The 26,642-nt window shown below is 36.9% G+C and overlaps 1 protein-coding gene across 6 annotated transcripts; it reads left to right on the forward strand.

Moving 5' to 3' along the window:
* The first annotated feature begins 737 nt into the window (after nucleotides 1–737).
* Nucleotides 738–26,642, forward strand: trdn (triadin). 6 transcript variants are annotated; one of them, XM_055232231.1, is made up of 6 exons: nucleotides 738–1,154; nucleotides 11,753–11,954; nucleotides 15,990–16,031; nucleotides 23,829–23,876; nucleotides 24,636–24,767; nucleotides 26,378–26,642. In XM_055232231.1, the coding sequence occupies exons 2-6, from the start codon at nucleotides 11,765–11,767 to the stop codon at nucleotides 26,398–26,400; spliced, it is 435 nt and encodes a 144-aa protein (XP_055088206.1). In that variant the 5' UTR covers nucleotides 738–1,154; nucleotides 11,753–11,764; the 3' UTR covers nucleotides 26,401–26,642. The 6 variants fall into 6 exon arrangements, with proteins under 6 accessions (XP_055088206.1, XP_055088205.1, XP_055088201.1 ...); XM_055232230.1 differs by lacking the exon at nucleotides 15,990–16,031 and adding an exon at nucleotides 14,290–14,322 and having other exon boundaries at nucleotides 742–1,154; nucleotides 24,636–24,797; XM_055232226.1 differs by having other exon boundaries at nucleotides 743–1,154; nucleotides 24,636–24,797.

The raw sequence follows: 26,642 nt of genomic DNA on the forward strand, positions 1-26,642 counted from the left end.
CAATTGAAGATGTGTTAGCTCAAGATTACCTTTGCATAAATCACGCCTGACTTTGTGTTTCATTTGCATAAGGTCAACTGTACCAATCAAGTAATGATTGGATGTTGAAGTATTTAAACTGGCACCGGGTCTCTAGAGCTTTCCTGGACTTTTGCATGGGTATGTGTGTAAGTGGTGTGTCGGACTGCCCTACATAAAGCAGACCAGCCCTGCGTTAACACCAGCTGCTGTGTCTACCTCTAATTATAGCCACGGCAGCGGGCTCCCAGGGCAGGGCTGGGGGTCAGGTTACTCCTTCCTTCCAGCTTGCACACGGTTTGAAAGTGGCTCTTTGGAAAGAACTTATGACCAAACGTTAAAAAACTCACATGGGGGTGAAGCGACAATTCAATTATTTACTTTTTACGTTGGGTGAAGCTCATGGGAGGCTTTCAAATCTCCAGCTGGTAGCATTGGATGGATATTGAATCTTACACAAATGTAGTGAAGTGGTACAAAGAGCGCCGGGGCTGACAACAGTTAACCGTAATAGGCTCTCGGAGGAGCAAACATTGGACATACGTCAAGAGCCCTAGACCCTTGCGTTAGTCTTTATAACATGATTAATTTGCTGTGATGCGCTGTAGACACGGTTGTCCTTTTTCTCCTTCTGACTGGCCTCACCTCTGTTCCTCTCTCACAACCTCATCTTAATTTAAGCCATCCCCTTAGTTTGTCCTGCCTCTTCAGTTTTATCTGAGTCCTCATTGGGGGCAGGGTTAGAGGGATCAGGTCAGCCCCCTTTTGGCCGCCGTACCGTATGTCTCTTGCTGTCAGTCTGGCTGCCTTTGGACTGTAACTTCCAGCAACAAAAGTTAAAGAAGATTTTTTTTATTTATTGGATACAAGTTAAAACCCAGGGGAGTAGTCATAAAAATACATGGATTAGTGGTCTATTTTTCCTCCTGTGAAGACTATTTTTAGACTTGGTGTGAACTACAGCAAGGCACAAGGACTTTTTTTTGTTGCTGGATTTGAGTTTTGCTTCACTCAAGATTTTCTTTCTTCAGATTTCTTTACACATAAAAGTTAAACACAGGTTCCTAGGGTTACAAAGCTTTTTAGCAGTAAAGGGCTGAAGGTTGTGAAAGCTCGGAGCAAACTCAGAGGTCAAGGTACAGTAACATTTCTTATTTGATTCCCTTTTTTCATTTTTAGATTTGAGTCATTGTCGGATTTATTTATGCTTCTGTAATTGTTACATTTGAGCTCAGAGAAGACAGTGACGCCATGTGGTTCAAGTGTCATGTTGTGTCATGTTAAGAGAAAAGCAATTGGAAAGGAAAAAGCATGTACTACAGGGGTGCTCAGACTTTGTCAGTATGTGAGCTACTTTTAAAATGATCGTGTCTGAAAGATCTACCACCTAATACAAAAATGTTAAACATATATTTATTTGTAAATGTATTATGAATTCTTACATGTACAGTGCATTTTGATGTACCTTGCACAACGTCATGAGATAATACAGTACAACACAACTGAACTTCTTACATGTTCGTAATTACTTGTATGATGATTACTGCTCTGAATGGAATCAGTGAGGGATGCATAGTTCGGGCAGTAGCTTCTGACAGCCAGCCAGGAGTAAAATTGCATTTTTCGTTTGAAAGCGATAACAGAGCTAATCTTGCTGATTACGGTTTTGTCTTTTTTATAGCCATAAAAATCATGTTAAACGAAGTATTAGAATTTACTGCATTTTTTCACACAACTACTTCTATTTTACACATCCATCCGTATTTTTTCTTTGATGCATCGAATAAATGACTGGGAAAATCCCCGCAGCACCCGCGCTCTCATTCGTCACCTTCGAGGGACAACAGAGGCAGATTACCGTAATGACGGTAAAATATTTAGATGTCACCATTTGAATCCTATCGGTGACGATAGGATCCGACGCTATAGGGTTAAGCTAACTCGTGCTTGTTTATGCGTGTGCAGCGCCCATGATGTGACCTAGGGTAAGGTGTAATCTGACTGGTTGTCCTGTATATTAGTCGTGTGACTGGATGGATGACGGGACGTGATCTACCCAAAATGCCTCCGCGATCGACTGGTAGATCGCGATCAACGTAATGAACACCCCTGATGTACTATTTTTTAAATGTATTACTTATACCGTAACCTAAGGCGATAACGAAAAAGTTAAAAAAGAAACTATTATCAAAACTCTATTTCTGTTTCAACATAGCATACAAAATCTAAAACTTGCATAAAGCTGTAGTGGCAGCAGAGTTCAAACTGTAAACTATTACTGTAACGTTATTTAATGGGGCTGTTGAAATGCTTGGGTAATTTTGTTAGCTAGCTAGCTTACACAGTGTTTATGTAATATGATATGAGAGCTTGTATCCGTTGGCTTCTACTAACAATTGTGACTCATCAAATGTTTTCTAGGATTTCAAATAAACATAAAAAACATATTTCAAAACCTACCACATTTTCTATTATTCTATATAACTCTACACAATAATATGTTTAGCCTAATTGTCATTCCTGTACTAAAAGCTGCATTTAATGACTCACTTCAGCTTCCCCGTGCTGTTGTCGCCTTTCATTTGCCCTTCGGTGCAGTTAGCGGCCCGCAGCCCACATGGTTCTAATTCTGTTCATTCCTTGAGCGCAGAGGTGGAGAGTGCAGGCGCAGTTGGTGTCCTTTTGTGCCGTGTGAAGTTCAGCACTTGAATCTAACAACAGGTGGGCAGGTCACTAGGTTTTCAAAACAGCACACAAGCATAAGGTACATATGCAAACTTCATGAGTCATAGAATAGAGTAACTAATGCTGAACAGAGTTTGGAGAGTCTAAAAAGCTCATTCAACTAAACCTTATGTATTGATACTGCAGCGACATCACTTTTGCATGTGTGCCTATGAGGAACACAATGCACACATTAGCAAACATAGCCTAATACGTTTTTAGATTGTCTAAAAACTCCAAAAAAGAAAAAAAAAAAAAAAAAAAGGATTTAAACAACAAATTTTCTGGAGCCTGTGATCACTATGGGTGTTTATGGCCCATGTTTGATTTTTCACAAAAAAAGAGTAACTTACTGAAAAACTGCTGGCTCATAAAGCCTAGCTTGTGACATTTAAGAGGGTCTTGTGTAACAGTACAGCATCAGCTCACCTGTTATAGTTCAGCTAAATCAGTACTTAATGGTCAGTTTGTGTTAAAACAAAGCTCAGATTGAAGTCTAACTTTAGTAACAGATCTTCAGACAGAGCATTGCCCTTAGTTGGCTTCACTCCCCAAGAGAATGTTGATGACATCAACTGCAAAGTATCAATAAATCAAATCTTGAGTGAGAAAAACAAGATATTCCTTTGGCCAAAATGACTTTGACTCTGGCACCTATAATAACATTTCTGGAAGTGAAGATAACTTTGTTTTGTATAGACTTTATGACCCCCAGGACCTGCTGCGGTCCAAAGAGATGGAACACTAGAACAAGCTCCTAAGATTGGCATGGCCTTTTCTGTCCTGATTCAAAACAGGTATTTGGTGGTAATGTCCTTTGGATAGCACATTATTACAAAAATATAGACAACAATACAAATATCCATCCAAAATTTTTGTAATATATTGCCATGCCTTTTGCAAAGAGATATTCCTTGCTCATGGCTGCCAATGATGCCAGTTATACTGGATGACACTGGTCTGTCCCTCACTGCATTGACAATGAGATTTGCTAGTCATTGGATTGTATTTTTCGGTCATTATCACACATTGTGCAAACACTTTCAGAATTTGTTTTAAATTTACCAGTAGTGAAGAGGATGGTTTTCCCCTCAGTGCGCCTGAGGACATTTGAACTCTGTCATTGTAAAATGGTGACTGTTTTACCTGCTTTGGATCAATATGTCGGCTCAGCTCGCTTGTTGTCAGGCCTTCAGTAGATCAATGGTCAGGTTTTATATCACGCTCTTTCTTTCCCTCCACACACAACAATTCAGTACAATGATACTTACGCCAGCTCCGCCAAATCAATGGTGAGTTGTGTGCACGCCAATACAAACACACAATAGTGCACTGAGTGGGTAGAATTATGTTAAATTGATTTTGTAGTTTGTTATCTGAATGCTACAACAGAAAGGTCAGCCTGAGACCTGCTCCTGAATCAAAACACGTCAATGCTGTTCGTTATATGACTCCAGACCCATAGAAATATTTGTATTACTGACAACTCGAAATAACTGTTAAAAGTGTGATGGGTGACGCAGACGCTGTTGATGGCAATGACCTGAACCAATAAAGGATGATATTCTGGTCCTTTGGTACTGACCAATCATATCCAGTTATCTGCTCTGATGGTTGGTTTGAATGATGCTTTGCATTGAAGCAGACACGCTGACAGACTGAGTGTTTGCAAGTACTGTACCTGCATCTGAGGACATGTAAACACATAAAAACATATGCTTCCTGCTAGAAGTGTTCCTAAATAAATTACTAAAAATATATATATTTTCTTTTAAAGGTGTACTTTGTAACTCTAGTGGAGCGTCTGCCATCTGATTGTCTCTGTGCACATGTTATTGAGTTGTCTCTATTCAAATAAACAATAAAATAAAAAATAAAATGTTCAACAATATGGCATTAAAAATATTTGTCTCGAGATAAGCAGGTGACATCATCAATCCAAGTTACAGGTCTGATCTGACAGATGAGCTTAATGCCTTGCTGTGAAACATTCCCTGGCAAAGCAAAAACATTTCCATAGCGACAAGCAAGTGGCAGACCCCTAGCAGAAAAGTTACATAGTGCACCTTTAAATGAATATGCACATTTGTAGTGCAATGGTAATAATGGTATTTCATGGCATGTCCATATAAAACCCCAGTCCATTTATCAGCATCATCTTGGCCGCATTACTCTGTAATATATAATGTGTTGATTATAATGTGTCGGTCTAAATCACAGCTTGTTAGGAATGTATTGTAAAGTGGGTTTGGGGCGTATTCCACTGGGGCTCATAAATAACAGGTCTGTCTATCATCCTGTTGTGGCTATCACTTTGGAGATGTACACGTGAAAATAAATCTTCTTTTGCACTCTCATCGTGCATAATGAACACAAACAACCCAACACCGACTATAATGACATTACTGCACCCCTTCACCGCAGCCATACAACAATGAGGAATTTCTTTAGAGAAGCCATTTGTCTTGTTGAATGGATTTTTCAAACTTTGATGGAATTTAATCTCCTCATCACCTGGGGTAATCTGGGTTTGCTCGTCTCCTCTCCGTCTTGTTTTTTTTTTTTTTTTTTTTTCTGCACACAAACCTGAATTATTCACCGAGTGCATAAAACGCTGTGTGTATTAATCAGAACAGTAGCTTACATGCATGCAGTCATTTTTCAAGCCATATACGCGCTCAAAGATGTGCCACTTTCATGCTGTTTTGGCAATTACTCTCTGTCAAGTAGAGATTCGAATCACATGCGTCGCATAGTGGGAGGCTCTCTCAATACAATCCAATATGGTGAGCTAAATGGACTAGCATCTTATAGCGTGTCCATTTAATTCAGCATCTTAGCCTGCTGTGTTTGCATCAGTCTTTGCAATTAAAAGACCATACTCCCACGTAATCACTCTTGATGGTAATGTGTTTAACGGATAGATTTTAATATCTATTTTTTTTCACCTCATGGGTTTTTAAAAAGGTGAGGTCAGCAGTTCTGAGGCTGCACAAATCTTGCATGATCAGCAATAACTGTGCACACAGGGATCTATATCATTATGTCACTAATCAAAAGGGCACACGCTAGGAAAATGGTTACAGGGCACTGGCACTTAGAATAAAAAGGACATTTAAAGATCGCTTTATTAGCTCAGAGTTGAAGTGGCTAGGTTGCTATACATCTACATTTTTGCTCTGTAGTGGTTTTGAACAAGGCAATTTGTTATGTGCTGTAGTATCCCATGATTCTTGATTGTATAGCTATGCACAAATGCAAAAATCTATGTTTTTACACATGGCTTGGTCTGTAATTTTTATGTACTATTTTCATTGTTACGGGGTCAACTTTAAACAGAACTGGAGCTGGCAACATGTGTGAAATGTCTTGCCCAGAGACACAATAACAGAAAATGAAAACAGCAAAAGCTTTTACTTTTTGTCGGTTGATTGCATCCACATTAATTTTGGATCAGCTTTTGGAACGTAGTTCAGTTTACTTCAGTTTTCAGTTTATCCTAAGTGTTTTGGACATAACTGGTATTTTAAATTTGGAGTTTGTTGCCCTGTTTGATAAACTTTATTTAAAGTACTTGCAATCCTTCATTTTTCATTTTAAGAAACCATAGGGAGTCTGGGGGCATTCCTGTGTGGCCGAGCGAGATTAAATTATTATTATTATAATGAGCAACGCCACCTAATTTTTGGTTAAAATAGACTAGAAACTATTAAAATACAGTGGAATAAAACCAATTAAAAGGCTTAAAGGTCTAAAACAAGGTGAACAGTGTAAAAAAAAACAACTAAGAGACTAACACCAGAATGCCTAAAAAATAATTACAAAAGGTAGAATAGAATAAATAAAACAGTTGGGCCCAGCAATAAAATACTAAAAGTGCATTAAAATGGTGGGGGTTCCAGGGGTGCAGTCAGTTCTCTAAAACAAGGGAAGCAGAGGCAGTCAAACATTCTTCACAGTTAGATATAACTGGCTCAGTCATATAGTCGTATCACTCCTTGTCTCTCTTTGCTGGAGGAACCAAGATGGTGGAGTGTGTTGTTGCACTTTGCAGATTTCAGCGTTAAAATTTATAATTTTTGTTCTTGAATGTGATTTCTGTGTAGTTAATGAATCAGAACAAGACGCCTGTGGCAAGTTACAGTTGTAAACTGAGTCTATAGTCAATTGAGCTCCCTTTTCTGTAATCAAAAGTTATACTAGCTAAACTAACCACAGTGGAAGACACAATCTACACTACAATCTGATCTTCAAAGAAGTGTGCGATGAACAAGTTCTTGATACTAACATGGAGATTGATGACTTAGCTCCCCCAAGAAAAGCCCATTAACCTGGAACACACTCCTCTGAAAGCACCCAACCCCAAAAAAGAAAAGAAGACACACAACCTATGAAAACAACGCAGTCGAGTCTATTTTGAAAGTTGTGATCAAGGTAAAGGCAACTCTCGACAAACATCGGGAAAGTTGGATTCTCAAACTGAGTTCTTGAAAAAAGAGGCCAAATTGGAAGCCAACACTGTTAAGATCCAGGAGAACAAACAGAACGTCGACATTTTGCAGCAGAAAATGAGTAAGCTCTAAAGGGAAAACAAGAATCTCAGGGAAGCGGTCCCTGAACAAGCCCATTATAAACGGCTTTGGAACTTGAAGATAAACGGTCTGCCCAAGAAGGAGGGTGACGACAACAGAGAGCTTGTCATTGGCATCCTGACCAGAGTAGTGCCCCTGTCTGTGGAGCGGCTTTGTGAGACAGTGGATACGGTTCATCGACTTGGCAAAACTGGCAGTGCGGCAACTTCAAACAGCACTGTGGTCAATCATTATGCAGTTCATGTCGAGGACTGTCCAAGACGACGTGTGGAAATGATCCAGAGATGCCCGGGTGTGTAAGGACATGTGCATCCACTTTAAAGAAGATTTCTCCTGGGACGATAGAGCAGCATGCGCAAAGCAGTGGCCACTTGTCCAGGATGCAAGAAGAGGGCAGAGAGCGCTCCTGATAAAACCAACACGTGGATCTGGACTAGGCACAGCCCAACACGTTCTCCTTTGTCTTGTTATTTGTTTGAGAAGCTTTTAATGCATCATGTATGATGTTTTTTATTTTATTTTATTGAACGCTATGCTAATTTTCTTATTTAGTAAGGAGTAAAAAGCTAATTTTGTCTGTTTACAGGAAAGTCATTCTAATCAGGACGATGTGAAATTGTTAAAGCTACAATGGGGAGATTCTGTTTATTTTAGCCATTGGGACTTCACACTCTGCTGGGGTAATGATCCTGATTAATAGATTTCCAGGTAAAATTATCAACCAAATAAATTATTCTAATGGTCACTGGGTCATAATAATACTGAATTCAATTATGTAAATGTTCTGGTTTGTGTTGATGGGCACAATGATAGGTAAAAATGTTAAGCAAGTAATTTTAGAAACTGATTCTTTAAAAATGGCTGCTGTAAGTAAATGGGGATGGCTGAAAAACAAAGTAAGAGAGCTTTCCATCTAGACAAGCAAGTTCAAATTTGAAAAGACAAAAGCAACTAGGCCTTGTTGATAATATGAACTTTTTATGTGAAAAGACACAATGATCAAATGATGAAACTGATGGATTACATAAACTGCAGTGTGAATTGGATGCTCTCTATATGGATAAAGTGAAAAGTGCATTTGTGAGCTCTCGAGCTGCTGGATAGAAGAAGGGGAAAAAATACCTCTTATTTCTTCAACCTTGTAAAACAAAGGCAAATAAAAAAGAAAATGATCAAATTATCCATAGATGGAACTGTCACTGAGGACCCCCAATTTAGTTTATAGTGAAATACATCACTTTTACTCCAAATCATACAAATCCAATTACAGCATTCTGAATCAGACTACCAAGTTTAACTTAATGCTTTAAGGACATTTATCACCCCAATTTACTTATGTTTCAAAAAATGTATGAAGGAGATGTCACAAATTGAAGAATTAAATAATGCCATATATTAACCTCCGAGTTGTATCAGTTCTTTTAGAAAGATATTAGAGGGTTGCTCCATTGAGCTCTCTTGGATTGGGTTTCAACAGGTAACACAATGAAACAAGGAATTATTACCTTAATCCCAAAACCAAAAAAGATCCTCTACAGTTGGATAATTGGAGACCAATTACCTTATCATGTAATGAGTCAGTCTGGCTTTGTTAAAGGTAGAACTAGAAGTCACATTACATTGATACTTGACATGTTGGATTATAACAGTATATTGACAGTGAGTGTTATTTTTAGATTTCTACTAGGTATCTGATACACTATAACACTCCTTTTTGAAGCCTTCAAGATGTTTGGTTTTGGATTTATTATTTGTTTTATTTATTTATTTATTTGTAATATTGCATAACAATATTTATAGTTCTGTGTCCTTAAACCCAGGTCTCACTTCCAGATTCAAGGCACAGTATGGCATTAGGGCTATCCAGATTTACATGGAATATGTGTTTTTGACAGACAATATAAAATAAGTGAATTTGTTGATGAAACAGCATTATTCTTAAAATTAAATATGAATAAATGTGAAATTCTTCTGCTTCATTCGTGTCAACATAAAAACAAAAAATCTGATCAATTAGAATTGAAAATGAAGTTAAATATTTGGGAATGTCGATCTTTAAAAACACAATCAAAAGAGAAGATGTCAACATTTCAAAATGATCAACGCATGTATATATATATAAAAAAGTCTTAGTCATTGGTTAAGAGAAAACCTGACTATTTTTAGGTGAAACCTTTTGACTAAAACAGAAGGTTCCATGTGTACATCACCACATAACACTAAAAAAGCCAACTCAATCATTTTTCAATTTTTGTGGAAAAACAAAATCATTATGTTAAAAGGTCCCAACTTGTTAAAGTGTATGATAAAGGTGGATTAATGCGGGAAGGGAGGCAGTGATCTGTACTTTTAAAATAAAATGGTTAAAAACCTTCTTGTCATGACAAACTTCTATGTGGTACCATATTCCAAAGATAATTTTTAGGCAACTTGGAGGAATTGAATTTCTATTTTGTGGTGATTATGAGATCAACAAAATTCCAATTATATTGCTTAGGTTTCACAGGCAGAACTTTCAGTTTTGGAAAATTATATTTAACTGTAATTTTTCTCACCATGGGTCAACTTTATGGAATAACAGAGCAACACTGAGAGGAACAAAGTCAATGTTCAAATTTGATAGGTTTGACAAAAGCATTATGTTTGTTAAGGATCTAATGTATTGTGATGGTAATATTCTAAACTTCTCATCATTTGGAGAAAAATATACTTTTACATGTGAGTAGAAAGTTTTCTATAAAGTCTGCAAAGCAATCACAACACCATTGATTAATTTATTAATAGTACACTTCAGTATTCATCTGTTAGGATACCCTTACCCATTCTGAAGGTGATTGTAACTTAATTGATTTTAAATGTAACAATAAGTTTTTTAATGAGGGTATGAGACAAACAATTTTTAAGGACTTTAGTAGAACTTCTTTTAAGGACATGCCCAGATCATTCTGTGAACATGAAGATATACTCTACATTTGTTAAGTTACTTCTCTCTTCTAAAGGAGATTTTAAAATGATAAACAATATCTACCCTGTAGACCTGCTTCTTAAAAGAAGATTTCAATTTGAGGTTGAATTTTGTATTTTTGGCAGCACAAGATGAACTGAGATAATTTGTTTTGAATGTTCTCACTCCCAGGTTTTTTGTTCAGATGTCATAAGTTGGCTACATCTAAAAATGAGAATCCCTACATTCAAGATTTCTCACATTTTATTTTATATGGACAATTTAGATTGTTCCACAGAAATTGTTGTAAAAGTTGTTTGGTTTGTCTATGTCTATGTCTTCATACATGTTGACACCCGTCCTCTATGACTGTTTGTAATTTCTTTTGTAACTGGTGCTGTCAGGCTCATCATTATGGTCTTAAAATGTTTGTATTAATCTGTGCTACTGGTGTTTTCATTTAGCTATTTTGTCCCTAAATCAAGGCCAACGCAGCACCTTCTTCCCCAAGGTTGCACCCCCTAGAGTTAGCAACAGGTTTGATTGACAGCATTGCTAAGCACCCACTCCCAGCTAAACTAGTGGTGCAGACGGGAAAGAGCATTAACTTCAACACCCTTGCTCCGGATTGGCTCTTTGGTTGCTATGCTTCTTGCAGTTGGAATATCAAATATGGAACGTGTCTCCAAATTGGCTCCAACTGCCAGCCTTGACCAGCTTCATTTGGCTGGAGCCGAGCACTATGAGTGACGTCACACTCATTTAGCCCATTTCTTTATACAATCTATGGGTAAAACAATGCTAGGTATACAGTGATTTAAAACAGGAAGTACAACACACAGCACTCCACACAGTAAAATAAAAGCATGCAGTACAAATACAAACGTGCAAATCACTACAAAGTGCACCATGCATACTCATCCTATGACACCTACATGTATTTTTAGTATGTGATCCTAACAAGTCATTTGTGCTTTGGCAGTTTATAAGAGGAAATAGTGCCTAGCATAAATGCATTTATGTTTTCAGGCCTGTATTTTCAAAACCTCCTATTGCCTTGTTTAGACTTACACTTCACAAACTTTATTGATCCACAGGGATTACTGGACACAGTAGCTCACACTCTACAATATTATAACAAAGACAATATATGATATAATGCAGTGCTTCTCAAACTGTGGTGGTGCAAGCTCCTTCGTTGGTACTTGGATACCTCTAGTGGGTTTGCTTAATTTAGAGCTCATTTTTAATATAATTTCTTGTTTAGAACTACAGTAAAAATGATGTAGTCCACTTTTAGACCTGGTTTAGCCTTAAATTAGACCTGGAATAGTCCTGTTATACACTTGATTTAGATCTGGTGGTACTCAGAGAGCCAAATCTTTTCTTTGGCGGTACTTAATGTAAAAGGTTTGATAGCAACTGATATAACTGTTTGCCTCTCCCTGTTTTGAACATGTATTTTGATTTCCAGATTACTGTACCAATGGGCAGCCAGACCAAAGACTCAGACTCCGCCCCCCAAAGCCCTCAGAGGACCTTCATGGAGGACTTGATTGTTACCTTCAGCTCCCCCATGGCCTGGCTCCTCATGATCGCTCTCATCATCACATGGGCCGGGGTCGCCATCGTCCTCTTTGACCTCCTCGACTACACTACTCTGGCAGGTACAAGCAGTGAGTTAGATTCATATATCTGTTACTTTACAATTCATTTCATAATTCTACCATTCAGTAATGACATAACTGAAGTTCCCATTGTATTGTGATTATAACATTGTTGACTCTTCACTTATGCATTACCAGTTTTTCATTCTTTACTCCAGACATCTATACATCATTCATATTTAAACACCATTTCACATCCAACATTTATGGCTCATAATTTACAAGTGACAGTATCTTGTGAAGGTCATCATTTCAGTATGCAATGCCAGCTATGCAGAAGATAGAACCATTCAGATGGTTCATTATGGTCCTTGGTGCTTCATTGGTCAGTAACTATGGTCGTCTTCTTGTCTGGATCAGTCCCAGGGGTTTCAAACTTATCTCCCTTCAGACTTATTAAAATATATTATGTAACAACACATTAAAGGAATATGTGGCCAACTGCGCATTTGCATTTGGTTATATTCCCATCGTAAAAAATGTAAAATAAAATCTGTCAACTGGATAAAAAGTTATAGGAGTGGAGACGTTTCGCTGCTCATCCAAGCCATTTCTTCAGTTCTGGTCAGATTACTGCTGGACACTGCCTTATATATGTCTGAGGGGAGGAACTAATAACACTGAAAATAAAAACATACATTGTTTATAGTTTCTGTTTGTAGGCTCGGTCTGCTGAGCTACACCAAGTGTGCACTGTGCCTCATATTTGGTGGTTTTGAACTGTAAACAATAGGTGTTTTAGCTTCAGTGGAGACATAAGGCAGTGTCTATCCACCAGTAATCTGACCCAAACTGAAGAAGTGGCTTGGATGAGCAGCAAAACTCCTACAATTTTTGTCCAGTTGACAGATTTTGTATTTTTCTTTTACTATGGATCATACCTGGACAACTGAGTGAGACATTTTATATTCCCATTCTCATCCTGTTTTGATGGATATATTTTATAGGTGCAAGTGAACATTTTGTGCTTAAAGTTGACACTTAGACGCAAGAAAAAAGTATTAAAAATAAATGTGTCAGAAGCACAGCTTTTGTTGGGTTGAGTAAAATCTGGCCCCAAACATCCAATCTAATATAGCTCAAATTTCTGTAGAAGGCAATGCTGACAAAACTGTTCAGAATGCATTGTTGCTAACTGCACTTTAGACCAGTAGTTAATATCATTTAGAAACTATATAGTATGAAGTAATTTAAATTTAAAACATTTACAGACACCTCCAGATATGATTTTGCATGCATTTAATCAAATTCCCATCTAGCCTATACTTACCAACTACATGTCAGAAAAACTTAGAGAAGCACTTTGTAACTTTTCTAGCGGAGGATCTGCCACTATTCTGTTTCTATTAAGATGTTATTGCTTTTCCTGGAATGTCTCACAGTATGGCCTTAAACATAACTATTTTAATTCAATTGTAAGTTTTGAATTACTCGAAATTGCTACAAATACCTTAAAAACATGCAACATTTTTACTGGGAGTAGGGTTGCTAATTCACAGATCTGACTTGTAACTTGGTCTGGTGGTCGAAATAGTAAAGTTTAATGCTATGCTGACGAAAAATTGCAGTCCCTCCACCAGAAAAGTTACATAATAAACCTTTAAGCTGAAGAAGACCTCGATAACCTGCACTGATCATCACTCTGCCTTAGTTAAAAGCCAATCATGTTACATCAAATGACTTCCTGATTTGGATGCAGAGTCTGCTGAAAGCCGCATGCATTCACCTTGTGAGATCTCCTCTTTGGATCATACACAAGATAATATAGGTCCACACACTTCAGTAGCTAATTAGACAAAACACTTGAAATTTTGTCTTTTTATCCTATAATTATATCATTCTCCTAAATGCAGCCAGACTCTACAGAAACTTATAGCCTATCCATTTCGTCTTACAGCCCAATCCGCTTATCTGCAGCTCACGACTTAATTGGCTTCACTGATCAAATTTCATTTTGTGTGATCAGAGTTTAATTACTTCATTGTCATAAGATAAGAGGAAATTATTTTTTTCTCAAGATTACAGCCGTATATCACTGATTGAAGTGTGTGTAGATCTCCCATCAAACACCCTTGTTTTTCAATCTAGCAGTTCCAATTATGATTGACAACTCGCTCATCTGAATGTTAAGACAAGCCATGCCTTTTTGCTTTCTGCATAACATGATCAACAGATTCCCCGGTGCTAAACCGCCACTAATTTATTTTGGTGTAACTAAATTTGTTTTGATTTTGTCACAGAAATAAACACTGCTTCTTCAGCTTTGTAAATTGGATTAGTCTGTAAACCAAATCTACTTCAATAAATACCAACAATAAACATGCTATAATCACATTTCTATCAGATTTCAGGCAGTCAAATTGGATTACAGCCATAAGTGAGTCCTGATCAATATTTTGCGTATGAACTGATTGGTTCAATTCTGACCCTGTTGTTTTTGTTGACATTTGATGAAAGGGGTATTATTGATTGAAATGACTCAAATGCAACTTGAATGTTATAGCTATTAGCCTTAGTGCATTTGTGTCATTGTAACAGCTTTGTGGGACTTGTTAAATGCAGATATGAAGGAAATTATTGATATTTTTAGTCAAATTTAGGTGTAGCGTGTTAAGATAATTTCAACAGTTAGCCTGAGCACATTTTACTAACCTTACAAATGATGTAGCCTTTGAGGCACACCTAGTTTTATTTCATGCTAGTGGGAAGGATAAAATGTTCCTGAGTAAAAGTTAACTTGAAAGATGACCTTGGTCAAAGACACACAGATATTCCTCAAATTCAACATAGTGCCAGAAATTCTGCAGTTTTGACCTGTGTTAAACTGTGAATCTTTGCAGTACGAAAATGGTTATACTCTTAATGTGATTGCACTGATCTTATTGATTATACTGTTAGCCTTTTGTCTCACTTACACAATGTTATTCAAATATTCTAAATTTAAACTCCCACTAGCAAAAGAACAGCACGCCTTGAAATTTAAAACAGTGTTTTATCACAATAGTTGGCAGGTTGACACATTAAAACCGGCACAGATGGCATTTTTGTCACAAGACTTGCTTTCATTGCAACATGTGCTTAAGTATCTAGAGCAAAAATATAAAATAATATTTTGCATGACTCAAAGAAGCACCAAGATCAACTGATTTCTTCTTACAATATAATAAGGAAAATTCTCATTGATGGATGCTAACAATAATAAAGATGTAATCTGTAATCTAATTTATAGCAGATTTTAGACAATCAAATGGGTTGAAGTGAGTTGTGTCTGATTCTTCAAATGCACTGTGGCCATACAATATAATAATTCATACGTTCATGCATTATTTAAAGGAGCTGTTCCAGATTTTAAAACATGGAAAAAATGCAAAATACAGAACTAGTTCATTTTAAACAGTTTTGCACTGTTCCAAATGTATTCCTCAATTTGTACTCGCATTCCCAGCATCCTAATTATTCAGTGTAATTAGTTATACATGCTTTTCACAACTTTCAGAAAAGCAGATTTCATTGTCGTGGCACTGCTAAAAACAACTAACATGGTAACAGCACAACAGCTTTACAGCATGCTTTTACGTGGATAAATGCTTAGACGCAGACAGTCCACAGTGGTCTCATTTTTACCCTAAGAGCCGCTTTTAATATTGCCTATGTGTATTGGGGCAAAACAGATTTACTCTATCGGGAACAGCCACTTTAAGTTTCCCAGACTGAAGTATTGTCACCCTAGATGCGCTTGTAAAATGCATCAGTCTGGACACAAAGATCCCTTACTAATGAACCACTGCGGGGAAAGCTGTCGGTGTGACTTTTACACTATTGGCGTTTTCTGCAGCATAGCATTAGTTGATTTTATATAATGATGACCTTTATCACAGCCATATACCAACTGTCACCACAACCCTCACATCGCCACATCTCTGGTCTATCCTCCTCTATTACACGGATAGGCCATTTTTCTCACTCATCTGCTAACTCCTGTCCTCCCTCCTCTACCCATACTTCTTTTCCTTCATCTCCAACCATCAACCATCCCATCCAAAGAGTATACTTCATACTGTGACGACCCAAAATGTTTATCGCCTGGTAAAAAATCAACTACTTCTAACATAAATATATATTTTTAGCATGATTTCAAAAGTGCATGTGTCTTGTTATGTCTTATTGTTTAAAACTGAGCTGGAGGGAAGGTCAAAATATGGTAAAATTTGCTGTTTAACTGTCAAATTGCAAATTTGTTGTCCTGGTTTATGGTTAATGTCTATGTAATTAAAAAAACAAAAAAATAATAAATAAAAAAAATTCCACAAAATTCACAAAAAATAGCCAATCTCGCATAAAGTTATATTTTAAAACCTGAAAAATGTGAAAAACAGAACTAATTGATTTTAAACAGTTTGCAAAGTGTTCCAAATGTATTCCTCAATTTGTACTCGCATTCCTAGTTATTCACTGCATTTATTCATACATGTTTTCACAACTTTCAGAAAAGTATATTTTTATTGTCATCGCATTGCTAACAACAACTAGCATGCTAACAGAGCAACAGCGTCACTCCATCCATTTGTCCTGTATCTAAAATTATGACATCTATTTCCCAAATGTGAACGCAGCTTATTTTGTCGAGACTGAATTACCTGAAATGAGAAAATGACTAAGCTCGATAATGCAATTAGTATGATCGCAGCGGGCTGATGATGTGGTTGTCAAAAGAACAAATGACTCCCTGTCACTCGGTGGGCGACGACTGTGTTTGAGGATTTGGGAACACAAATACCACCTGCTCCTTGACTAAAATGGTTACTAGCATTAGCTCATTAGCATGTGTGACATGCTGTGAATCAGGCCTGACTTGTCATAGCATTGTTGTTTCATTGTTTGTCATTTGCTTTTGGTTTGAAGTTATAACGAACATTTGTAATCTTGTCAATTAATTCATGCTTGTGATCTGATGTCCTGTTCAAGAAGCTGACAAAATTAAGAATCATTTGCAAGCATGAAATCAAATTGTCTTAAGTTTTTAAAATCCATTTCATTCAAATTAAGTCTGTGTTGTTTTGCTTTTGCTTCCATTTTGACATTGTTGAAAAGGCTATAGATTATTAGGGCAAAAAGGCTGTTTTTTGTTCATTTTTGGTTGTATTACCAAACCGTAAAACAGGCTGATATAATGTAGTGAAATGGATATTAATGAGACAAACTGATGCATGCAAGTTCACCACAAGTTTTTAAATTTCCATTTCAAATTTTACATAAAGACAGACTTGGGACAACTTGACATGACCATGTCTCATAACAGAGAAATTCATTTTACACACACTCACATTTCTGGGACTGTAATACCTCCATAAGAAAATTCCAATTCAACTGTTCCTTTGATGAGAATTCATTATATAACATGGTCTAAAAGCCCTAGGTCCTTTCAATGTTACTGCTTATATCGTTGGAGACCTATTTGAATTTGGGAGGCGGTGATACCAGCGTGTAATTTTGATACAATACGAAATTCTTTGGGAGTAATTTTTTGATACAGATATTCGATACTGGTCTAACTTTATGGGTGATTACATGTATTAAAAAAGGGTTTCAAATAGACTCTGAAGGACAAGCACAATACCTGACACAGACGGATCAGTCCAAAATGCTGCTGGAGGTGTTTTGACCCAAAACACTGACAGAAAATTTTGTTAGCAGCGATATTTGAGCAACAATATCGATCCCCACATTTGCGCTGACTCAGTATCAATATATCGATACGTGAATATTGATACTCCCATCCGTAATTTGAATGCCTTTTAGCAGCAGAGTGAGTAAACCCGGAGTAATAGTTAACTTGACTTCGTGTTTGTAGAGCTGATCTCTGTACAGCTCTGAGGCTTTCACTGTTTAATGAGCTGAAGTGGCTCTAGTGTATTTCAAGTGTTTACCCAATGGTTGTATGGGACCACATTCTTTGAGGAGCATTCCACTGCAGAAGAAAATACTGTATTACTGAGAAGTTTGTGGGACGAAGGCTACCACAGTAAGAGTGTGAAAAAGCAGTATCGTTTTATATAAGCTAAGACTATTGACATTGAACGATAGCATATTTTGTTAACGCGATCTACTCGGAAACATTTTAACAGAATCAAAAGCCATATGAAACAAATTTATCATTTCTATCGCAGTCTGCAGGACACATTACCAGTCAATTTCCTGAGTGGAGAGAGCAGCAGCAGCAGCATCTCACTAAATTTACGTCGGAAGTCCATGGAAAGACTTGTGCGATGGAATTATGGGTCATTTGGTGGAGTAAATATTTCCAAACTGACAATGACAGAAAGCCAGACTGAATTTTTAATCACAAGCTTTTCTCAAACGGTGACATTTCAATAAAGGGTAATATTTGTAAATGAGCAGAAAGAAGTGGTTGTGTACAAAAGAAGAATACTGGTGTGGATTTTCCCTTTGTGTTGGCTGACAATGTGCAGATACAGATACTATAAATAGGAGGAGATAAACACTAGAATAGACGGCTACTTAAGGAAGCAAAGACTATGAAAACAAGGAGGAGAATGTATTTACAATTACAATTACATTGTATTATGTCTTATAAAAACAGCTCTTGAACTCTCAGGAATTAATTTGGTAAAGTTAACGCAACACCCAGCTATGTTTCCTCTTTTCAGTTGCCAAGAAATCTTCTTTTTTTTTTTTAAATATTCATGCTGAACTTCAAATGCAAATGATAAACTTATAAATCTAATTAGCTGGGTAGAAATGAGTTAATGTGCTGCTGGGTTTAAATGATATCACAACATCTATATATTGACGTATAATTAATTGAAATGCGAGTGAAGTACTTTTGTTGTTATCATGTTCAAGGTTTGTGGATTTTTTATGGAAGAATGAAATAGCAGATTGAAGAGGCAGTAATTGGTTGTACTTATATTTAGATCTTTTTATATAATGATACCTCAATTTAGGTAGTAAAATCATACTTAAGCTAAATAACGGAATCTTTTTTGTGAGTGTTTTTTTTTTTTTTACAGAGATACAGTAGAAATCTAGATGAAAGAATAGAACGAATCTAAACAAAGTGATGAAAATGAGAAAAAAGAAAGCGAGATGGGTTGAGGGTAGGAAATAGCATCTGCCTGTTATCATGGCTCTCCAGCTCAGATCCGTCTCTATCCACTTGTTTGCCTTCTGTTCCGCCCAGAGCTTACCCACAATCCCATGGGCTTCTCCGTTTCATCCCAGCTGCGAAATTTGGATTTTTCATCTGTGTCCTTTGTGCTTTGTCATTTTGATGTGTCTGCTATACGCTACACACTCGAAAAACAACCTCAAAAATGTTAAGAGAGCTAGTCAGAAGAAGAGAAGACAACTTAAAACTTAAAAGAGATTTGAAGAATTGAAATATGTTTTATGGAGGAATAGAGAATAGTTTTGAGAAGCTACATATGACTGGTTTTAATGTTTTTCTAGTCAGGTTTGGTGGGATAGTGCCTGTGGTAAATATTTATCGTACTTTTACATCAGTTAATTGGCAGTATGTGGAAAAGTTGAGAGAAAAAGTACAAAAATACAGGAGATCCCACTGAGTTCTAAAACAGAATACCTCTGCCTATGTCAATGGAGGAACTTAACAAAGTAAAAGTATTAAAGGAGTGTACTTTAGCACACATTTTAGGTATCTGTACTTTACTTCAGTATGTATTAAAGTGGGTGCTTTTTACTTTTACTTCACTACATTTGAGAGCAGACATCTATACATTCTACTCCACTACATTTTTTTAACTGGACTTTTCACCAAGTTTATAATTTGAGCAATCAAAAATATAGAAATCAAAACTGTTAGGAAAGAACAATTGATTCAATTGTTTAAGTTGAACCAAACTCAGAACAAATCTTTATCAAAATCAATACATTTGAAGCTTTATTAAATCTCAAACTCTGTGCAAAATACTTTTTCTTTTTTACTCTTGAAGTATATTTTTAAATGGGTACTTTAATATTTTGACTTAAGTCGATGTTTTCATTTGATACTTTACTTTTTTACAATTTTTTTCCTCCGGTATCGCTGTACTTTTACTTGAGTAACAAATATGAGCCCTTCTTCCACCAGTGACCTATGTCAACAACACTGAGAATTCCATCCAAAATACAGGGACATTTTATGCACAAGGAAGTCATTCTTCGAGCAGATGTCAAATATTTTTGCTTACAGTATGATTGCTATAGTATATATTATTTCTATATATTTCATATCTGCTAATGTCCAACCAGGAGGTACAGTTCTAAACATATCTAAAAGTATCAAACAAAACAAGGCAGACTTTTTAGTAAAATCTTAAACCTATTCTCGTTAACCATGTTTTAATGAAATGAATAGTCTAACCTGTCTATTTCTGGCATTTTTGGCGCTCCTTGTGTACTGCCAATCACAGAAATGTCAAAGTATTAATGAGCCGTTTACGACTAGGATGTATGATAGCATCCCATAGACTCACACCCGCGCAGCTCAGGGGAGGCCAAATTAGAGAGATCCGGAGAGATGGAGCAGAACAATGGTTTTAGCACTTTTGAGCCCACCTTTCTCACAACACGCCCATCCATGTGCTAATTCACACGCTCCTCAGAGAGACCAGAGACACCTGCGCTGGAACACAGAGAGCGGGAAGATCTGACGCACGCTGCAGCCTATGGAGACAAATGACAGAGAGTGTAAATAATGAGAGGAGAGGAGGATTACACAGGCATTTCTGGAAAACACAACGAATTTTCATGGCATTTGTTAATTATTTCTACATTTTAATGCCAGCCAGCCTTTCACTTTGATAAACAATTGCTCTGTAAGGCTGGTTTGCATTAAAACAAATACAAATTGGGACTAAATTGGGAGTTGGACCTGCGTTAGACAAAAAAATGTGTGTATCAGGACTAAACCAGTATGAAACAGGTCCAAATCAGAGAAAGTATGAATGCAACAAGGTCCAAAAACCAAAACAAGTGTCAATGCAATTGTGAATTGAATGAGAACCTTTGCAAAACATTATAGTCACCAATCATTGTAATCATTTGACTAAGAAATGAGAAGCTCTGTGTAGCATAGCAGTTAATCCCTATAGCAACAAGATCATAGGTTTAATTCCCAGATTGGATGAGGCATTTCTGTGTGGAGTTTGCATTTTCTTCGTGTGTCTTCCTGTCCACTATCTCCAAAAGCATCCATGAAAACATCCATCTGATTGTTTCAAATTGCTTTACAGCTTGTGTACACAGTATAATGATAAATAAACATTTAACCAACCAATAGTGTAGGGATATTCATTTTGAGATTATATTTTTGCTGTTCATAATATTTATCAGACAGTGTGCCTGTAATTGATAAATATTTTACCTATAATTGTCTGATATAGAAAAAAAAAAAAGATGAAAAACATCACAAATCATATCCTAAATGCAGGTCATATCCTAAATGCAGATCATATCCTAAATGCAGACTCAAGGGGAATTACTTAGACATTAGATTCAAGTCTTATCACCCAAGCGTTTGCCAACTGGCTCTGAGTGCAGGAGAACTGGTTGTCCATGTACTTGTCCCTATGACTTCTGTTTGTCATTTTTAATACCAGTAGGTGAGTATGAAGATAGTGGGAGCTTGAGTCAGAGAGGGTCAAACCAAAATAGCACTACCGGTTTTGTCACTTATTACATTCACATTTCAAATTCGGCAGAGACACTGTAGACCTTGTGCCCAATTATTTGTTCCAGAAAAGCCAGAAAGAACAAGAATTTTGATTTTGTTTTGTTTCAGAAATACAGAAATTTCTTCAGTGCGATGTTATAAATAGCAAATAAATTAAAAAAGCAACAAAGGCCAAAAAATGTCTTCTAAACTATATTGATTCTGACACAATTGGCTCGTATTCATATTACCTTGGCAACAGTTTGGTGTAAATGTAACATTATGATGCTGAGTTGTATAGGCTATGTCTTCAACACTCACATCAGACAAACCATTATAATAGTGAATGAACAGCATTAATTATGTTACCATGGTGACTGCATACATCATAAACTGAAAGAACATCTAATGTGATATAAAAGAGAAAAATAGACCCCATTATAATGGACTAGATTGAAGTACAATGTGTCTGGAGTTGTCATTTAAATGCATTTATTTCTACTTTGCCTTGCCTATATTGCAGACTAAATGTAAAGTGTAGTTCTAGGTTAAGGTGCACTTAATTGTCCTCTGAAAAATTTTGTGTGCATTTGACCCATCCCTCTGTTTAGGATGGTTGAAAAAGTCCAATCTTTCATCTATTTTTAAGGTCAATCTCCACAGATTTGTCTTGTTATCTTGCCTGGTGCCTTCAGTTTAATGCCATAGAGTGGAACCTTTCAGGCAAAGTAACAGCATCTAATGGAAACAAAAAGGTGCCAGCCCATAATGCACCGTGTATTATTATTTTTTTTCCTCTTGTATCTTGGTGCGATCACATACAGCAAACTCGACTAGCAATCTCCCAGCCTTACCTCTATGTCTGAGCTATTCTGAAAAACATCAGAAAATATAAAAACAAAAGAAAAAATGTAGTAAAATATGAGATACCAACTAATTTTGATAGTGGCAGAGCGAGAACTTTGAGGAAAAAGCTTAAAATTTAGGTGGAATTGTTTGCAAATCATCAAATAAACTTGAATAGTGCAGATTTGAAGTCATTATTGGGGTTTTCTCAGGTTATATTATGTCTCGGTGTATGACAGCAATTAGTGTTTTAGCATCATCTTAAAACATTATTGGTTTTAGTTCTCTGCTCTCTTGTCAGCGTTAATTGGAAAGACATCCACAGATTCTTTGATAGGTCCCTTCTCTCTGTAACAGCCACAGTTAGCGCTAAGTGGCCCGTCTATGATTGATCCATTGCAGCATAAAGAACTCATTTCTGCTTTAGTTGGAGGCAAATATGGATTAGCAAAAGAAAAATTCAATTCTCTTGACTGGGCAAAAGTTTTAAAGTGAAGATATGTGTGGCTCGTTTCACTGCTGTCTAGTCCAGTTGACAGGGTTTCATTTTCGTTGCTATGGCTCGACTGAGAGATTACACAGACATTACATGTGTTACATAATTTTAGATTTGCTCTGGTGCCATATTGTAGTCATCTTCCGAACGTATACTTAAGATTTAATAGCATACAGGTTGATAAATACCACAGCAGAAGGGAGAAAACATGGAGAGTTAGCTAGAGTTTTTGGGAGTAACTTGACAGCGTAATCTTTGCCTCTTCACATAATCGTTTTTGTGCAGGATCCTAGAGACCTTTTGCCAGGGCCATGCATGCTATGATTAATTGATGCACGGGACATGTCTTCAGTCAACCAAGAATTTCCTCAACGACAGCTACATCCTTAGAAATGACACAGTTTGAGTCCACGTATCTGCATTTGCAAAGATTATATGTGACAGCAAAAGGACAGAGCATTTACTCCATAACTAAAAATAACTATAAACAGGCCCGAAGCTGATGTTGATGTTTCTTCTTTCTTATACTTTGAATTTTAAACATTTCATCTGACTGAAATTACTGCATGAGATAATTTTCATGATTGGACAGAAGATTGGCTGAAAGCTTGTGTTTTGTGGGCTGTTTTGGATCTGCATGTCCTGTGCATGACCTGTGTGATTATGACTGCAGTGATGCTGGCTTTGTTACGGCCTTCTTTTGAGTTGCAAATTGACCTCCGAATGTGTGGTGATTACGGGTGATTGCATGATTTTTGTCTTTTCTGAAAACCTGTGTGCTCCATTCGCCCACCCTCTCTGATCCTGTCTGGTCCATTTGAACCCTACATGTTGTCCCTGTATTGATATGATGTTTTATGTGGTGCAGGTCTGCCCCCTCCCTCGTCCATCGGAAAAAGAGGAATGAAGGCTCGAGGCAAGTGCTCTCTCTCTCTTCTCATTCAAACAGCTATTAAATATTACGCCTGTTGTTAAAGTTTACTGCTCTCTCAGGCTTCATAACTTGAACTCATCCATTTCAGTTATAGAAGAAAAGTGCTTGGTTAAAGGTGCTCTGTTTAACTTGTCTGGGGGGGTTGTGTCACTTGCTCATCTCTTTGAACATGTTGTGCTTTTCCTGATGTTCCACAATATGGCATTTCACCTTTCCATCTGGGATTTATTCACAGCAGGTGTTTTTATTTCTCAAAAACATGCATTATTGTTTTGAGCAGGCTCCCCTCTCCACAGTTCTTACCATTTATCTGGCCTGTGATGCTACTTGGTACATTAATTCAGTGCTCTACACTGGAAGTGCAGCAGTAACATCTCCATGGAGACAAGGTGGCTGACCCTCCATCTGAAAAGTTACATTATCCAACAAAGCCACTCGCCATTTGCAATTAATTACCTTTTCATTGCTTTCTAAGCACACTAGTATAATAATAAGCTTAAGGTCACAGGCTACCATTGTCTATAAATTGTGTCTGCTATGGCAACAATGTCAATGCTCCATTTAATTGGTTTGTATCAGACTCGATGTCAGCACACCACACTGTCCCTCTAACCTATTGTACCTCTACAGTGGCCCTGTGGAAGAAAACCTCATTTACTACTGTACATAAATAAAAAGGTCTTTCATACTGTCACTTGGAGATTGTAATTGCACCCTTACATGACTCTCTTCTGTATTTAGCTGCTCGTCCACTGAAAGCTGCAGTGGCGGCGGCAGCGGCGAGTGCGGTGGCATCCGAGGAGAGCTCTGATTGGCTGCAGAGTCTGTGGTCGCTGGTGGCCAGGCTGGTAGCTCCTGAAGATGAGGAGGAAGGTATTCACCAGCTAACTGACCCCTTCACATGTAAGACAGCATCCCTCATAGCTCTAAACACTAGAACTCACTGATCTATAACACCACTGCGATGATGGCCAAAGGAGTCATTGTAAGAGTTAGCAGCACATGACATGTTTTTGCTCTAAAATAAATGAAATATGGCCTAACAATAGATCTCCTAATTACTTAAACACCTTTTGAACAATATCACTTGTGGAGAGATTTATTTATTTTTTCTTTCATTCATTTTTAGATATATTGATTCAGTTGTATATCTACGAGGGTCATTCAATAAATAAGGTGAATTTTTCGGTATAAGGACTTTTAATATACATAGAAACTTACTTTTTAAATTTTTTTTATTTGTTTTACTTGTTTTTCACATGGATTTAATTTCTTTTACAGATAAAAAAAAAACTTTCAGAGTTTTGGCGATTAACAAAGATGGCTGACCAAGAAACATGCTCCAGGATTAAACAGCGGTCAGTTATCAAGTTTTTGGTTGCGGAAGGGTGCAAACCCATATTCATAGGAGAATGTCAACTGTGTATGGTGCCACATGTTTCAGACAAAAAAATGTCTACAAGTGGGCTAAATTGTTTAAAGAAGGACAGAGCAGTGTTGAGGATGAAGGCAGGCCTGGGAGGCCTACAGAAGTGAGGTCTCCTGAGGTGATCAAACCATACACAGTGACATTCTCTTATGAATTTCAATGGGTTTGCACCCTACAGCAACCAAAAACTTGATAACTGATTGCTGTTCAATCCTGGAGCATGCTACTTGGTTGGCCATCTTTGTTAATTGCCAAAACTCTCAAAGTGTTTTGTTTTTTTTTATCTGCAAAAGAAATTAAATCCATGTGAAAAAAAAAAAATTAAAAAAAAAAAAAAAAAAAAAAAAAGTAAACTTCTATGTGTATTAAAAGTCCTTATACCGAAAAATTCACCTTATTTATTGAATGACCCTCGTATCTATATCTGTCTGTCTACACTGTATATACATAGTGCTAATGTCAAAGCTAACATGTTCTGTGTTTACACTGATGCCAGATAACGCTTAAACATGTCAAATGAATGACATGATGCTTTGGTCGGTTTATTCTTCAGTCTTGCAAAATAGACTCTCAATTAGATTTAGATTCAGGTTCTCAGTGTCACCCACATATCTGACACTAATGCATTTGGCCTGTAATGCCTCATATTCCAAAGTCTCCATTTGCATAATTACACTTAAAAGGGTTATTGTCTTGTCTTATCAATATTCAGACATTTTAGTGCCAATCAGAAATTATCTTTTTTTTTTCTTCTTTTTTTTGTCAAAGTCCTAAGTAAAACTAAAAACTTCCAGATTCAAACCATAGATCTTTGCATAACCGACTGTGCATCCTATTTAGCAATACACCCACGGCGATTATTAGAGTAATGATTGAGGTAATTAGATAAACATGAACAGATGAAAGTTCAGGCCTGGTACATCTTAGAAATATATTGAAAAACTCCAGTCGTTATGCGCTACAGAGCTGCTTTTGCAATTTGAATAATATAGCCTTTGCTGCAAAACACTATTGTAAAAGGGAATCCAATAAACACGGCAATGTTCTTGTTCAGCTTTTCACAGCGAGGAGCTCTGAGAGGGAAGAAAAAGAGAGGGAAGCGGAGAAAGAGAGAAGGAGAGAAGGAGAGAAGGAGAAGAGTGGACAAGGACATAGGTGACAGGAGACAAAAGAAATGATGTACTGTAGTTTATATGACCGCTATGTTTCTGTGTCTGTTTTGAATAAAGAGCCATTTTGAAAGCCAATAGGACACTGTGAAAAATCTATGTATGTAACTTTTGTTGATTAAACTATGTGAAAATAAAATAAAAAATGGA

Source organism: Periophthalmus magnuspinnatus, chromosome 24, assembly GCF_009829125.3.
Source record: "Periophthalmus magnuspinnatus isolate fPerMag1 chromosome 24, fPerMag1.2.pri, whole genome shotgun sequence".
NCBI classification, from domain to species: Eukaryota; Metazoa; Chordata; class Actinopteri; order Gobiiformes; family Gobiidae; genus Periophthalmus; species Periophthalmus magnuspinnatus.

Bases quoted from the DNA above. Each gene is read 5' to 3' on its own strand.
- trdn (XM_055232226.1), top strand. From the start codon at position 11,765: ATGGGCAGCCAGACCAAAGACTCAGACTCCGCCCCCCAAAGCCCTCAG. The intron at 11,955-15,989 runs GTGAGTTAGATT...TCCCATCCAAAG, and splicing joins TACTCTGGCAGGTACAAGCA to AGTATACTTCATACTGTGAC. The intron at 24,798-26,377 runs GTAAGACAGCAT...GTTCTTGTTCAG, and splicing joins GCTAACTGACCCCTTCACAT to CTTTTCACAGCGAGGAGCTC.